Below are 17,190 nucleotides of genomic sequence, written 5' to 3'. Positions count from 1 at the left end.
GTACGAGATTTCGGCGCACGATAAAGATCCCCAGGTGGTCAAAATTAATCCGGAGCCCTCCACTACGGCGCGCCTCATCGCCTGCGTTGCGTCGGCGCGTTAAACCCTACAATCAATCAATCAATCAACAATGTCGGGTTGCACATGTTATATTCTGTGAGATTTTAAAGTCTTCCAATCCAAAACCGTTGCAAAGTTCTTTAGAAAAAATACTTATGTGTACTGAGGCAACAAACTACTTGTGCAAGTTGATGAAAAAACGGCAATTTTTGGAGCGCCGTATCTCCGGAACGACATCACGGGGCGCCGCCATCTTGGTGTGGAGAAGATTGGGAAACATGGCCGCCAAGCGAAGCAGTTGCTCGTGGTGCAGGCAGAGTGCTCGTCGCCGATTTCTATCGTGGTTTTGGTTATGAGGCTGGCTGGGTTTACATTTAGTCGTTTGGTCTGTTCGGGAAGTTGCACGACTCGAAAGACGGGAGTTCATCAGAAACATGGTGCCCGCAAATTCTCCGAGTTTCGACTTTGAGTGTGAGGCGCGGTGCGTGCTTGAAGTGAAATTTCGAACTCATTGCGGTGTTATAAAACGCTGAGTTATTGCTGCTTTTGACAGCGAGTTTGCGAGCGGCAATAATGGGACGATCGACACTGCAGAAGTGGCGGCGCAGGCTACATCGCCGCAAAATGTTCAAGCAGTGTCCGATAGCGGGACGGGCTATTAATGCAGGCTAGTAATAATAGTTCATCTATCTGAAGTGAAATTTAATGCAAAGAGGGAGGTGGCTAAATATACCAACATTTTTCAAATTATCGTAATGAACGTGCACATTGGGAATTGAAATGGGGGGGGGGGCGCTGGTGGGCTGCGACGACTGTCATCTTGTTTAGCGGAACTTTTGCCGTGGCTGGCCGTGGCTCTACACTTGTGCGTAAAGCCCAGTCTCGGATTAGAAAAATAATAATTTCTACATTCACATGATAGTAAAAATGCTTTGAAATTGCTTAGTTTTTCAATTCCATATTTCCAACGGCGCTCCACGCTATCTATGCATAGAGCATCAGAATTTAAAAATGGTTTGCGAAAGGGTAGTGGAATAGAAAAAAACTTAATTGAAATGCTGTATCAGTGTTGTGTACATTCAAAACAGATTAAAAAGTGCACTTTTCTCCCCGGAGTCGCCAAAAATTTGATTTTTTAGGCTCCTGAGGTGACGTAATAAATGACGTTCTTCTGCTCCAAATCAAGGTTCTTCTGCTCCAAAATCGAGATTTCGCTGCTCCAAAAACTGCTCCCAAATCTGATTCAGCTGTCTCACCCCTGCACTTTTCTCCATGAGTGATAAACGGCCTGACCATAAGCAGCTGCGTTGGGAGTTTCTTGCCCCGCGTGCCATGAAAGAAGTGTTGGCTGGTAGATGTAGAAAGCTTTGCTTTAAAAGTCTGTTAGAGAAAGATCGGACAAAGTATGGTGCTGTATTTGGCACGCATGTGGGGCAGAAGATAGCAGTCGTGTATTCTGTAACGTCCACATATAGCTTTCGAGGCCATTGACTGATTTTATTTTAAGGAAACTTTTATTAATGATACAAAATACCAACGCCATGATACCTTTAACAAATAATTTTCAATAAACTCGCGACCTGCTCTATTTAGCAGCCAAATGGCCGGCGTATGCCGCACATCTGCCTTATATCTAAATGCACTGACTGATTTGCAGTACCAATAGCATCAGCATGCATAGCCAGTCCTAAGCTGTAAATTCATACCACTTGTTTTAAGTGTTGACTAAAAAGCCCCTTCAAGGGGAACTGCGCGAAATTTCAAAGCCGAGATAACTATGAGCTATGGCTTCCCTTGAATATGGAGATGTCTCTCATGAAGTTTTAACAGTAACCATTCAGTACTAAATCAAATGTTTGCACGCATGAGAAAGCTCAGAATAGATACCCTTATTGACATCGGCATCAGCACGACGCGTTGAGTGCCTCGCCATGCACCTCGCCTCAAACTGTTGGCGTCCGGGTTTCCGTGACGTAGCCAAGGCGCTGGCTGGTGGTGGCGTGGGCTGCGCTGTCTTGTGCATCACATCGCAGTTTCGGGACTGACGTCATGCTGCTCGGACGTGTGCGACCACGGTTGGTCTGGGTGCGCTTGCTCACTCTAGCGTGCATGTCCAGACCGGCTGTGGTGCGATGAGAACAGTGGCGTCAAGAGCACCCTCCTGTCATGGCGGTCGCCTCGGTGTTCGTATCAATGAAACCAAAACTGACACAAATAAGCGAGGCTGTAAATAATTATTTTTACTGCGGCCAACCATCTAATGAGCCCTTCTATGATTACTGGGCCGGTAAGCGCCCATAGGAGTGAAAAAAACGTAACACAAAAATTAGGTGTTCGTACTCCTTTAACACTTTCGTTACCGCGCCTATGCCATCAATGGTATGTTATCGATGAATACAAATTTACATTTTGGAGCTAGCGCCATCCAAAGGGTGAAAGAGGAAGTATTTCAGTTTCTCACTTTCAAGTTTCTTTTCTTTGCCAGGGGGGGGGGGGGGGGGGGGACTTTTAAAGGTCCTTCACAGTTGGGCGCACGTGGTTTGGGCTACGGCGTCGATGCCACTCGCCAACACTCCATGGGAATGGCAATTTTTAACAGATCCCAATGAATCAGCTGTAATCTCTGGATGATAGTATCAGCACAGACACGAAAGACGACTTCGATTCGTCAGACTTCAGTAGGGATGGCGAAAGTGTGTCAAACTGCCCTAGAATATCAACACGTATCCACCGGTAACTTTCTCTTTCTCCTCGGGTCATCGCTCTATCGCTGCTGCGCGTTGATGTAAACATATCCAGCCTGTTCTAAAGGTTGCAGCTGGCCGGTGTCAACTTTGCTCTGGCGGTACCACTTGGCGCCGGCTGCACAAAGAGTGGAGACAACTTTTGTTTCACCGTTTCGAGAAACTGCTTTGCTCGGTGGCGTGATAGGAACTAGTGCTTATATTTTTGTATGTGTGTAAATACCTTTTCTTCTTATAGAGCTGATATCTGCAGTATTATTCTATAAGGGTCTTGTATTCAAAGTGTAAATTTCAATTTTTTTTTTATGTTTACCCTGTGCATTGATATTTTCATCCTTTTCTTTGTTACTTTTTATTTTGATATCTTTTTTATAACATTTGTAATAAATCTGTTGTTTGAAATTAATACTGTTGGAGAGCCCTATCCTCCCTCTATAATTTCATACATTACACTTTAGCATCAATCATTTTCTGTGGCAGGAAAAGAATATTTCCTGGACTACCTAACAGCAACCAATTTTTCCGCGGTCACGAAAGGGTTAACGGCCCATAAGAAATGACCTGATTAGGCTTCATTATTTTCTTTTTAACTAAAAAAATAATCATGCTTCCTGAAAACTAATTGCATATTTGAAATGAGGCAGATAAAGCACGTGCACAGCGATCAGCGATTTCGTTAGCATAGATGGTTAAATTTCATTCTAAGACCAGTGTCCCCTTAAATAAGCTTATTTTTCTACAGGCTATTTACTGAAGCATGCTTAGAAATTTCCATTTTCTTATTGGAAATGGCTAAATAATCTCTTCTGGCACTTATTTGAACAAAATCATAGTTTGTCTGTATTCGCCCTGAAACCTAAAATCGCTATTTGCACACCCATACTAGTTTTGAATGCGTGCTTGAGAAGTTGTAAAATCCAGTTTGATTTTTTATTGGAAATCGCAAACTCCTCACTTTGATTCATAAACGTTCTCTTCAATTTGTGACTAACTATTTAAACAAAACCATAAGTCGCTTTGTATTTGCTTTTCAAACATAAAATCACTGTTTGCACACCCCTAATAAGTGCAGTAGTTTTATAAATACAGTTGCCTCCTTCAGTTGTTTTAGATTGGGCGGTTGCCTCCTGGAATGCCAGTCCAGTGTTGGGTTTTTTTTGCCCATCTATAATAGCTGTGCAATATTGGGGAAAAAATGAATCCCTGGGCTACCCACGAATTTTCTTGGATGTGCTAATTGAGGGCGCATACCTGAGGTGCTGCACGCTTTCCAACCAGGCCAGATGGGCCACAGGTATTAACCCCTTCCCACTGCGTCAAGCGCCAATGGCTTGTGTAGTGTTGGTCGGAGCAGGGCTTATTAAGGCTGGCAGCAGATGTGGCCAAAACAGACTCGCTATGAGCTGCACAGCCTTGACTGAGCTGCAGGGAGCTCATCCCAGCAGTGGTAAGCTTCAAGCCTCACAGACAGGAGTCGTGCAATGTTGGTGAACTACGGCTGCAGCTTGTGCGGTGATAATGGTGTGCGCTTCATGCGAAATGATCCACCCGTGGTCGCCGCCCCAAGGATGAGTTGTGCCTGCTCCTGTGCCGACAAGTTCCTTAGCTGGTGCATGGTTCTCTTGCTGCAGTGGCCATCGACCTAATTGTGCAGACCATTCAGGAGCTGCTCCACCACCACCACAATCAGGACGATCCCCTGCCGCGAACATCCTTGGCCAAGCACCCCCACTGACCCAGTGGCCGCCTCCACGTGTGAGCCGGCGTCCAGTGTGCCGCACAGCTCGTACTGCGTGGACACACCAGTAGAACCTCTGTGCGACTCGAGTTTTAGAGCAGGGCTGTGCAGCCGCAGCAATATAGCGGAGAATAATTTATGGTGTCACGTACATATCGATACACGCTATGGGTGGGTCTTATGGGTGGGCCCAAACGGTACTTATATTTCACTTTGGTAACGACCAAAATTTTTATCAGCCATAAAGCAAATTTTGTGTCGTGCTGCACAATGTACCAGTAGTACGCCATAATTATTGTTATGCCATACAAATTTCGAAGCACCTTTGTTGCTGATCCAGAAGCAACGCAAGCCAGTTGATACGAGGGCACCATATTCAGAAATTTTGGGCTCACTTTGCTTTGAGCTTTTAAGTGCTCCGGACCGGCAGGGGATGTGTCGAGTAATGTTGTGCCCAGAATGCTGTCCTCTGTCCGGGAGCTTCAATAGCCGGTTTTAGTGACTTGAATGATGCAAGCGGTTACTTTTCTTGCAAAGCAGTTCTGCCGATTGCGTTTTCGCGTTTTTGCATTTTCTATGCTATCGCCAGTCGGTGGCCTATTCAGTCACGTGTGATGTGCAGTACGTAGTGTTATTACTGTTTTACATAATCGTGCATTTGCCTCGCGTTGGTTGCGGCCCAACAAGACGGACGTTACGTGTTGAAATTTCCAGTTATCGTCGCATCTCCACCTTTACAGACTAACTTGGAATTAAGTGAAATGTTTTAGTGTCTATTTTTAGGAGTGCCAAAGGAGAAGAAGCTATTGTTCAGATCTCCAAGAGTGCTAGCCGTGTGTGGTGATTTTGTGAAGGGACTTGCACGCATCCTTTCTGTCATGCTGGCACAGCAGTGGTGAACCTCTTCAACTTTCTCGGTTGACGTAATGTATTTGGGTTATTGCTGACGTACATCACAGTGCAGTAACGGCCTTTAGCCGCACGCTGGCGTGGCCTTGTGTGGCCAGGGAGGCTTGTGGTTTGTGCTATTTGTATTTGGGAAAGGTGGAAGAGAAGGGATGTGCTTGTAACTGCTGGCTAACGGTCTAGTCGGGTCTATCTTGGCAACAAGCTTAAAGGCCAACTGCACTCAAATTTTTCTTTGTCCATATTTCATCCAAATAAGTAGTCTAGGCTCTTAAAATCACCATAGCGAAATCCTAAGCATTGTAATCTCAGCGCACACTAGGTACCGTCGCTCAAAGTACCTTTGAGCAGATGACGTTTGCACCTGGTGGAGAGTCGCCAAAACAAGTTCTGAGCAGCCTGTGACGGAGGTTGGGGAACCTGTCCCGTGAAGCTCACACTTCTCCGGTGACTTGCACAGCGCTCTGCCAAGTGTAGGGATACAGTCGCCCGGGTTTCTCTGCTACACCAGCGCGATGTACCGCGGTCGCCGTCACATGTTTAAACTAAACGCATGGGCAGTAATATTCGCCATTTTTTTAATGCAATAAAGGAGATTAGAAGCCTACAAACTATTCACGTGCTCGCAAACGTTCTGGAGTTGGCAAAACTTTTTTGACTTGAAAATAATATTTTTACTCAAAGAAAAAAATAGTGCGAAATTTGTCATTCCTATTTTATCTACCACAGAAAAAACGATATTTTATAAATTCTTGACCACTTGCACTTCCGCGTCCAATATTTGCCATATTTGGGCTGGCCCAACACGACCTCCATTCACCTTTCCAAAAGTTTGACAACCTAACTAGAGTTGTATACGCGGGTATAAACGTTTGTGTACTTTTGCCTCACTTGCTAAGGGAACCAAAATCAGCCTTTCTCGTAGTAACAAATACATCCGCACAGATATCGGCCGTCGTCTCCGTGAAGTGTGAAAGCTAATGAAACTGCTCCTCTCCTAAATAATAAACGAGCTTTTATTTCGATTCCCAAGTGGAGTATTTACTTTCGTAGAGCGTTAGATTTAGTTTACTTGAAAGGAAAATGTTCTCAACTGCACATGTCTTCGGCGAAAGTAGAAAACAGCGGTATATAGGTAACTTTTTCGTGTATTAGTGCATCATTTAGCTGTGGAAGCTGGTGGAAGTTTTAGATAACTTTTATAATTCGATTCTCGATGTGCAGCAAGGCGAAAAATACTGGGCCGATATTCGCGAAGGTGTTTGTACGTAATGTATAGTACAAATAGTTATTGATCTCCGCCAGCATGTGGTTGATTCCCTTCAAAGAGAGCGACGTGATAGCTGAGGCGCCGGCTAACGAAAGCTGCTTTCCGATATCGTACGAGCAAGTAGCTTTGTAAATCAGGGCCCGCTTTTTTACTCTCAATGCTAAGGATTGTTACTCCGGCAGTTATGCAGAAACTCCGGCAGTTACGGACGGTCTACTTCATCTAGATTGATAGCAATGGGATGCCGGAATTGCGCCTTACTCTATTATCCTAGGCAAACGTTAGTGGAAGTTCTTCCGTTGAAACAACAGTGCAACACGCGACGCTACCACGCGCATTTGAAGGCGACTCTGAGCAGCCGCTGGTTTTGGCGTGGCCGCTTCCGTTCCGTCACGTACGTCACGTCCGGCCGCCGTTTATGGGCACCTTTTCTGTTCAGTTTCGGTTCCGAAAATGCCAATGTCGCGAACCGTTTGCGTCGCGCGCGTTGATGTTTGAAATGCAGTGTTTTGCATTTTGCACCCTTTTTTATGTGTACTGTTAAGATGGCATTATTTTTACATTGTCGAAAATTTTAGTGCAGTTGGCCTTTAACTGCTATTTGTGCCCCAGTCGAAGGTTTCATTGTGTGTTGAAATAATAAGGTGACAGCAGTGATATCGAAGCAGGCCGATTTTGAGACACTTGTAGTTAATTTTCAAGTGGCCTCTTCTACACACCACCTGGTAGCTGGCTGATTTGCTGGCTTGTGCATTTGCTTTGTGATGTATGCACGGACGTTGTTATTTTGATGTTACCGGTGGTAGAGAGTCGTGCTTTGGCAACAGGCCTAACTCTTTGCTGGAGGACGTGACAACCCAGCGATGTCGTGCTGTGGCTAGGCCACGTAGTGCTTGGCTGTGGCAAAGTGGCTGCTTTAGCATTGTGTAACAGCAGCTGCCATGGGACTGACAATACCCATGGCACGGGCAGAGTGGCACATTTCAGTTTCAAGGACACGGAAACTGCTCTTTGTGTGTAATTTTTTTCATCTGTGAGATGCCAACCACTGCAAGCTCATGCGCACAAATAGCAAGTGGTGTGCGTTATTAGAAGAGATAATTAAAAAATCAATGCAGCACACGTCAGATGTGGCCTTTTCACCAACTAGGCATGCGGCCTGTGGAGAACTCGTTTTGAAGCGTGAAGCATGATAAGAAAATCTGTAGCTGCTACTACAGTCAAATGCATACTTGGTACTCAAGCCCCCGATGGCTTTCTGGCTGGGATTTCCCCACCCCCATCTCCCATCTCCCAATACCCATCTCTCGTTCATTGCAACACCATCCTGTAGTAGAGTACTAGTTGTGTCCGAAGCACAGAACCCACTTAAATGTTGTCCTTATAAATAACGAAAAATGTTTTTACTATTGCTACTAATTTACTGTGGAGGGATGGAGAGTTCAGCTGGACGAAACTTACAATTTTATTTGTGTGTTCCACACTGCAAGGTACAAGTTTCCCAACTGGCTCATTTCTTTACCATCTTACGCATACAGTGTTGCGCATACGGCATGCACTTACAGTATTAGCAAACTAATACGCACAATGCCTAGTAAAGGCACGGAAGTGTCCGTGCCATGGCCAACATGCACATGCCTGAGAGGAAGAGAAGCTGCCCGTGTCATCTGAGTGCGAGGCTAGGTTTTCCCCTCTTCTGACGGAACGGTCTACAGTTTTGTTTGCAACTAACCTCTCTGAACTGTTTTTATTGCTCTTGTATGTGTATTTTTCTGTGCACAATTTTTGCCACCGTGTTCATTTTGATCAGAATTAAATGCCCGTTTCAAACTGAATAATTTTTTTTTCGAGTCAAATTTCACTTTGTCTCCGTTGTGGCAGCTCAATACATTTGTGTCAGGTGATTAGGTATATTTAGTAGCAAAGCGGGGCAGACACTGAATACAGAAATCGCATCTGTACTGGTGCTCTTGTTTTTGTCTACGTTGCAACGCAGTAAACGTGCTATACCTGGCTGGCAACTGTATGCAGTGTGCAATATGTTGTCTGTTCTTATCGGTGCTGTCTGTGAAACATCTCGCCATTTGTGGGTGAGGAGACGTTCTAGAACGCAGCTGGTGGAGTGGTACGAAAGGGTAATCGTGGGCAACACTGAAAAGGGAAAGTAAGGCATGGAAACACTTGGCCACCGAGACACCTTGCAGGTGTTTTAAGGATTTGAATGTGTAAGCATTGTATGGCTACTGCTCTCCGAAGATTGTGCATCTGTCCGCAACGTAACGTGCTGTGCTCCATTGGGAAACATGGGATCTTGTCTCGTGACAGTGTCTCATGGCTACATATTGCTTCTGAGACGTATGATTTTATGACTACCACAAAGTTCTGAAAAAACGCCCACCCAAAGTACAGTGACATTAAGTGAAAAATACGGGGTGGGCGAACTTTGGGGTCAGGTGCGAAAATGTACAAAAAAAGTGGCCGCACCACCAGTCAAAACTAATAAAAAATATGAAATGGGTGAATGTTCGGGGGAAGTGCAGAAAAGGACAAATTAGTAACCACATCAACACATGAATAGATGATTTGCATTAATTTTGTTTACTCATCGACGCTAAAGCGATCGATTTTAGGGGTTGGGCGATCCTTGGGGTCTTTGAGCAAATTGAATACCCATTAATGAATGGCAGTCCCACTTTTTCCCCCACTGCAGACCACTCCTTGCTTCCCCCGCCACATCATGACCAGTCGATCTTCTTTGCTGCATTGAAGTCGTGTGCGGTGAAGACGCAAGCCCCTCTGCCTCCACGTAGTTGACGCAAATGATGACTACTGGAAGCAAGATAAAATAGCACAAGGCCAATTAAAGCTGAGTGAGACTAATTAAGGTAATTGAAGTCAAGCAAGACTACTGATACATGAATAGCACTTAAGAATTATCAGACTAATTTGGCTTAATGGTAATTTGATGCACAGGCGTCAACTGCGTGGGGGCAGCGGGGCACGTGCCCCCACCAGGAAGCGTAGGCGGGGGGCTGACCGGCTTAAGCCCCCCGAAATTTTTCCCGTCGGCGCCATGTTTCCTTTTATGCGCGATACGTCGCGTGCAAACAAAAGCGCATATCCTTGGAAAGTATCGCTATTACAAACCTGCACGCCTCGATGCTTGTCCGCCGTGTCGGTGCTTTCATAGACCGAAGCGCCTCAGTCGGGATGACTGCACAGGAGTGGAGCTCCCAAAGTGATGGCCCCCTCGGCATGGGCGTCGGCAGAATTTTGTCCCCAGGAAAGGGGGGGGGACTAGGGCGCGGGAGAGGCAATCGTGCTGGAGTGGCTTGAGAGGGGGGAAATGTCCATTTTGCATCGCCCTGCCTCCGCCAATGCTTCTCGGGTAAGCTAAGCGGGGGACGACAAACGCGTGCGGTGTCCTTGCCTGGCACTCGAGTGCGTGGCGACATGTCGCCGATGTTGCCACGCGGAGAAGAATTGGCCAGCCGGGTGGTTCTCCGCCGGAAAAGCACCCTCTCCCCACACCGAATTCGTTCAAATGTCCCGAGCTGTGGAGGCGGGCCCGGTCCAGCTCATGCCTGCCCGACCACCTTCGGCTGGGTCAGGGGGCTGTAGCAGCTGGCAAGGCACAATGGGTTCTGGACTGTGGACTTCACCACCTGAAGACAACAATAAAGATGTTTATTCTCCTACGAAGTAAAACCGCACGCGACTTCAAATGCAGAAAAGGAGATTGACTCGTCATGGTGTGGCAGGGGAAGAAAGGAGTGGTCTGCAGTAATTGGCGTTGGGAAAAGGGGAAAGGATGATCTTTCCCTGTCAGAACCGGGCGTGGCACAGCGGCGGCAGCAGGCGTCCAAGACTGCGAAGAAAAGGTGGCTGAAGAAAACGAGGAGTACTTGTCGGGGGGCAAAATGTGGTTTTGGTGAATGAGGGCCGTGCGCGGGGAGATGACCTTTGTGTCAGAATCAGGCCCACAGCATTTGATGCCGCGGAACATCAACCTTTTATATCCCCCCTCTCTCTCACGTTGCTGTCTAGCGCGAAGGGCGTACTTTGAGTGGGGTCTAGGCCTACTCGTCACAAGTCCACTCGTCGTAGGGCATTTCGTACGAGGAATTCCCGTGTTGCCGGAATATTCGTCTCACAGAAAACTCTCATTAAGAGCTTGTTTTGGAACGTCAAAGATGTTACCGCCTGCAATGTGTTGCCTTTGAGTTCAGGGACGACGGGATCCTGACTTAGTGGTCATTTCGGCAAACCTTCTCCCTTCAAATACCCCCCCCCCTTTAATAAAAAAGTTCGGCTACGGCCCTGGGCGAGTGTGCTCGATTTTTTGCAGAAGAAGTTAAGAGTATGTCACACCTCATTATTATGTTAAAATTATAATTGGAATCAAACTCATATCACATGACACGCTCTTATACCGTGCTGCTGCGTTTTAGGGGTCACGTGATTTGACCGTAGACCATTTTTCCTGGCCCTTTAAAGCCAGTGCTTTCTTTACAATGTGGAGGAGCAATGAAATCCAAGCGACAAAACGGAAATCCAAACAACAAAAACCAAAATATTTTCTGTGCCCAAATTTACATTGCGAAATTGCTCTGGTATCAACCCTGTTTCCTAAACAAGTGGAGGGTGCTGCTTCTACTCGTCCTCCCAGGCCCCCCCCCCCCGAACAGCGCTTCAGATGCGTTTAAAGGGTTGAAACACATTTGCAGGTCACACCATCACGTGGTCACGCAGACCTCTCCACCACCCTCCCCAACTACAGCTTTAACTACAGCACTATTGTTCATACCAGCTAAGTACCAAATCTCAAATCCCTGTATATTTTTAGTGCAGGTCATGGTAACTTCTGCACCACTACTCCTTTCCCCAAAGGAAAAAAAAAAAAAAAAGCCCTTCAGGTCACACAGACCTCCTCACCTTGTCCAAAACATCTGTAACGAGTTTACCATTATTGAAATCTGCCTCAGACCCACTTCCAACACAAATTTCCGGTCAATCGCTTCAAGGCTTTTGTTCACACAGTCCGGGTGCAATGAAATCCATGTGACGAAAAGGCGCCTTGCCCGAGAGTTCCCATCTCGAGATGGCATTGTACCAAAAGGCCGGTGTGACGAGTTGGCCTACAACGAGTTCTCCAGTGACGAGCAGGCTTGTGATGAGTGGGCTCGTTCCCCTCTGAGTGGGGTATGGTCTCAGCGTGTGCGCGCGGCGTTTCGCCTTCCGAAAGCGGCGCTGCAGACAGAGTCACTGTTCAAGAAGTCATTCAAGAAGTCATTCGAATCGGCACTGGCGAACGTGCGGCCGCGTAACTGCTTGGTATTTCCACCTAAAATGGCACTATGAAATAGCTTGGTGGAGCGTTGGTGTCAAAATGTACAAAAAATGAGTTGTAGTTGTAATAGTGAGGGAAAGATGATGGTAGACCTGTGCATGTTATCATGAAGTTGTAAAAATTGGAAAGAATCTTCTTGTGTAAGCGTACGTTGTCATTCATGGGGCCTCATTTTCACAGATTACAAACAAATGGAGATAAGCAGTGGCTTCATGGGGAGTTATTGTTATTTTTCTGGAAGGAGGGGGACCCACCGTGGTGGCTCACTGGCTAAGGTGTTGTGCTACGAGCCCAAGAACACGGGTTCGATTCCCAGCCACAGCGGCTGCTTTTCTGATGGAGGCGAAAAGCGATAACGCCCGTGTGCTTGATATTTCGGCGCACGTTAAAGATCCCCAGGTGGTCAAAATTAATCCGGAGCCCTCCACTACAGCATGCCACCTCATCGCCTGTGTAGCTTCGGCAAGTTAAACCTCGTAATCAGTCAATCAATGGAAGGAGAGGGCGGTTGCTAGACTTTGCAGTAAAGGGTGCGGACAGAAGCTCAGACGGGAAGCTGGTCTGCGAAGCAGCCTGTGCCAATTTTACGAAAATGTTTCGCACTTTTCTCTAGGTTACTGAACTTACACCAGAAAGCAATAATGTAAAAATAGTTCAGTGTCATTCTTGGTCTCCCTACTCTCTCTCTCTCTCTCTATATATATATATATATAGCAAATCAGAATGGGAAATGAGGGGCTTGTTGAAATAATACAGAAATGAGGATTGGAAGTCAAGAATGCCAAGGAAAGCAAAGGGGAGGATGCGGTAGGTCATTGAAACAGATAAAGAATTTTTGAAAGAAAGAAAGTGGAGAAAAAACGCCCACCGGGTGGGATTCGAACATACGACCTCCAGAATAAATTTCTGGAGTGTCTGGTGCGATGACCACTACGCTACCGGTGGGGCTGTGTTCCCCTCCACTTTCTGGGGTATTTATGATAAGGGATTTGTTGTACGTACGCTGCTCGGACAGTAAGACGGCAGCCCAAATCGCACTTCAACACTTTATTCATGTTACGAAAACACGACCGAGCACAAATGCAACGTGCCGTGATAAGCACTGGTGTACGACACGGCATAGCTGAAGTTGACATCGAACACGGTACACGTAGTTGTACAGCTCTTTGCACGACACCAGCGCTATCGTTGATTAAATTCACGCTTTACAAACGTGTCTTACTTTCTGCTAACACGAAGCAAAATCACTTCTTGCTGCGCTTCGTCCCTGTGCATGGGGCATATAACCGCTCTTCTGTGGGTTTTCAGAAAGCTGACACAATATTTCTACTATGCTATGATGTGCTCGCAAGCCCCGCAGCTTCTCTAGCGCACCGCCGCCGCTGTTGATCCGGCAGCTGCGATGCTAAAAGGCACTCCATCGTTGCTGTTTAATAAAAATATGTGAAATTACCTATTTATTTTTTCTAAACAACAATAAAACGCACGGTTCATCTCTAAAATAATAAAGATCTATTAGCCGCTCTTTATTTTTGTTATTGTGCATGTTGTTTCCACAGAACTGCTAGCGTCGCTTTAGTTGCTTTAATGGTGTGTCAGTTACGGGACCTACATAAAGGAGATCGGGGGTTGCTGTGTGTCATGAGCACCACTCCTTTCCACAAAATGTCTTTCGACGTGGCGAAAGGGGTTCAGTATGAAGGAGATCTAGCATTGCGTGTCTCACAGGTGCACTTAGAAAATGAGTTGGCAGTTCTAGGCGAAGAAGCCTTCGTTACGCTGGTCCACACACTTCATAGTAGTCAGGATCTTGAGCATACCTATTGTACCGTATTGAGTTTCAGCTAGTTTCTGAAGTCTCTCTGTGGACACCTATGAACTTTCTGTGGGTTGATTTTGCAGTAGCTTGTTTCACCACTACAGACATCCGTTTGGCCGAGTGTTTTGAATGCCTGGAGCACTTGGAAAGTGGCTGGGCTTTTTCTGGTTTTGGGGCAACGCTGTTAGCACTAGTTGCTAATCCCTGATATGCGGATTGTAATAAATTCTCTTTTCTTCCTTGCTCAATTCATTTGTCGTCCAAGTGTGACTTGTGCGTGTTCAATTTTCCTGGGAATACCTCCTCGCCGCTAAACCACGAGGGCTTTAGTGGGACCTCCTGGCAAAAGTCCTCCCGCCTCTTTATCGGCAGCCTTCCGAGAGTGCGCCAGGCACGAACGTCAAGTCAAGTCAAGTCAAGTTTATTCGACATCGAAATACAGATATTACTACGGACCATAAATTCAGATGTCAGGAGCGCGGACAAAAAGCGGACAGTATGTGTGCGAGCTCTTCCTACCCACCGGGTCTAAAGATTTCTTCTTTCGCTTCCACGTCGGAGTGTTGCCCGTTATGGCGCGGCAGGCGCAGGATGCATCCTGTGCGGGCAAACGGAGACGTCTGAGCATGTCTTCCTTGCATGCAACACTGCCCACTACTTTTAGGATGAAATACAGACTTACACGATGGCAGATAATCTGATAGAGCCTCAGGTACCTAAGCGCGGAGGCCAAATGTCCGGCCCTTCGCGATTGTGTTCTCGTCCTGGGCCTCCACTTTGTCTGGAGGGCACGGATGGATGCGGTTGAGTGCTCGGCGAGCCCAAAACCCGTCTGGCGCCACTTTGTTCAAAAAGTAAACTGGACGACGAGTGCGCTGGTGGGACCCGCGAGTCGGACGAGACACTGCGCGAGGCACTGCAAGGTGGTCAGGCGGCGAGTTCCTTGAATTAAATCAAAGAAGACCATCCGCCGAGATAAACGCTTGTGTCTCGCCTGCTTATCCCGTCCAGCACATACGCTGCAAGGGGTGAGTGGGCATTGAAGGCACGCACGCCAGATACTGCAGGCGGCAGTACGTACCTTATCCATCTCTTTATTTCCGTTATTTCAGTTTTCTTTTCTTTTGATTTCTCTCGTCAAGTCTGATTCATGCTTTGCATATATACCGCAGAGTCCGCAACCTGTTATTGGCATTTTTTTTTCTTGATGCATTTTGTTTTTCATGATTTTGTTTTTATGCTACAAGCCTTGTTATTGCCTGTAACAGAGACCTTTTATTTTTATATGTATCCTGCGTGTCCAATAAGCCTTGTAGGCGCTCTTTTACTTTCACGCCATAGCCCCCATCTCAACTGTACTCATATTTATTTCTGTAAATAAAGGTATTGTTGAAAAAAAATGTGTATGTCATGCTGTGAGCTCAGCCGATCCACACTGACATCCATAGATGCGCTGCCCACAGCCCTATTTTAGGGTGTTAAGCAACCTCACACCCGTATTTTTTGGGTGTTCACAAGCACACCCTACAGCCTCTTTTCATACTTGAACCCTATTAGCCAAAACACCATTCAAAGGCGTGCGCCAAGAGACAAGATTTTTACACCCTTTTGGGTCAAAAAGAGTGTAAAAACGTTTAGTGCTTAGCCTCCTCCAAAAATTTTTTTTCCTCCATGAATGCATGGCGCCATAAGCGTCCGTGTTGCTTACTTTGCGTGCGCTTTCGCTCCCGCTAGGAATGACTACCAGAGCCACAATAGCTTATCTTATTTAGTGGCTCTAGGTACTACTTTTAGTAGAAACAGTAATAGCATAGGCTGAACGTCTTGATAAGGAGACGCAGTCAAGTTTGTGTGGATACGAAGGATCCCCTTTTCCTCTTCCAGTCAGTCGATCGGCCCATGGTCGACCCAGCATTTAGTCCGCCAGCCGCTGAACTGAGCCACGACACATTTGTGAATGGAAGAATGTGCCTTTCTTTACTTGGTTAGTTTGTACACTGTATTAAGCTCCAAGTCCAGGTCGTTCCACACAAGCGCTGCACAAGCGCACATGAAACGCTTCACTGATTGGTACGCCAGTAGGAAAATCTAAGTGACACTTGAAGGCGGGAGAAGAGTCAGCGAAATCAATATGGCTACTAAGGAAATAAAATGAACTGATACTTTTACTGTACAGCGTAGAACTAGGGTGCAGGAAGCACTTTTTTTTTGTGCTGAGTGAACAAGCACGACCACACATCTGCGAATGCTTCTCAGTCTCAGAAAAGCAATTGCTAGATGTGAGATATTGTGAATATTTGGGGGATGCTTACTGCATGAGCGCTGTACAACAAATAGGAATCTAAGCTGCTTGAAATGCTAAAACTAAACAAAAATGTAAACTGGTTATGTATTAAATACCGTATATTTCCTGCTCAGCAGTGCTGGCACGCGGCCGAGTGGTCTGGAGCGCTAGGTAAGATATTTTGAAAGTCGCAAGTTTAAATCCCTGAGGGTACATTCTTTTTTTTTTCAAGTTGATTTCTTCGTTTTGGGCCAATGTTTACTGAATTCACCATTTTTGGGCCGTAACGTTTATTGCTCCATGAGTGGGTCCACAAAACGCTCACAGAGTGAAACGTGCTAGCGAGTTCTCGTTGGCCTGCTGTTGCCATAAGTAACGACTGCTTGCAGGCAGTGGGCACAGGCCAGAATCAGCAGACCCTTAGCTTGGTGCGAACACAATTTTTACGATACAGGCATGAGTGAGGCAAGCTCCAAATATGGGGGAAAAGCGCATGACATTTGAGTGTCTGCGGTGACGCGCAGGGCGTTCATCCACTGCGTAGGCGTTGGCTAGTAATTGATACGATTCCAAGCCATCCTGGTAGGCTTATCTGAGGCATTTTACAGCCGACAACATGACGAAAGCATATGGGACATCTTGAAGGTAGCGCACTTAATGATGGAAGCGCGATATAGCGATTACTGAGATATCGACAATGCCCATCCAACGATAACGTCGGGTGCCAAGCATATTGTTTCACAGAACCAAAACTTGTTTGAATATTAATCTTGGACATCACCCAATCCCGTAGCACATTTACCTGATGTCACTGTGGTTAGTTAGTGCAGCCGCCGCAAACCGCGCATGGTAGTTTTTCTTCTTCCAGGCTTTATAAAATAAATACCGCCTTATCACGTAGATAAACGATGAAAAATGTATTTGAGCCAGTGTACGCAGTGCAAGCAAAAATGGCAGCTTGACAAATTCACTTCAGTGTCCCTTTAACAAGCTTTAAAGCGCAACGTGCGGGCTTCGTG

The 17,190-nt window shown here is 46.3% G+C and overlaps 1 protein-coding gene across 3 annotated transcripts in view; it reads left to right on the top strand.

The window, feature by feature from the left end:
* LOC144177386 (uridine-cytidine kinase 2-B-like) overlaps nt 1-11,272 on the top strand; it is a 64,254-nt gene extending 52,982 nt beyond the window's left edge. For 2 of the 3 annotated variants that reach the window (XM_077705261.1, XM_077705260.1), the window contains exon 8: nt 4,436-11,272. In XM_077705261.1, the coding sequence (XP_077561387.1) occupies nt 4,436-4,539 (104 nt within the window). In that variant the 3' untranslated portion in view covers nt 4,540-11,272. The remainder of the gene's footprint in view (nt 1-4,435) is intronic. The other variant, XM_077705262.1, reaches the window with a different exon arrangement.
* Nucleotides 11,273-17,190: the final 5,918 nt, after the last annotated feature.

Source organism: Haemaphysalis longicornis, unplaced genomic scaffold, assembly GCF_048455015.1.
Source record: "Haemaphysalis longicornis isolate Haplotype H1 unplaced genomic scaffold, Haemaphysalis longicornis Haplotype H1 scaffold_1, whole genome shotgun sequence".
Lineage (NCBI taxonomy): Eukaryota > Metazoa > Arthropoda > Arachnida > Ixodida > Ixodidae > Haemaphysalis > Haemaphysalis longicornis.
Note: the sequence above shows the minus strand (reverse complement) of the source record. Positions and strands in the feature narration are given on the sequence as shown.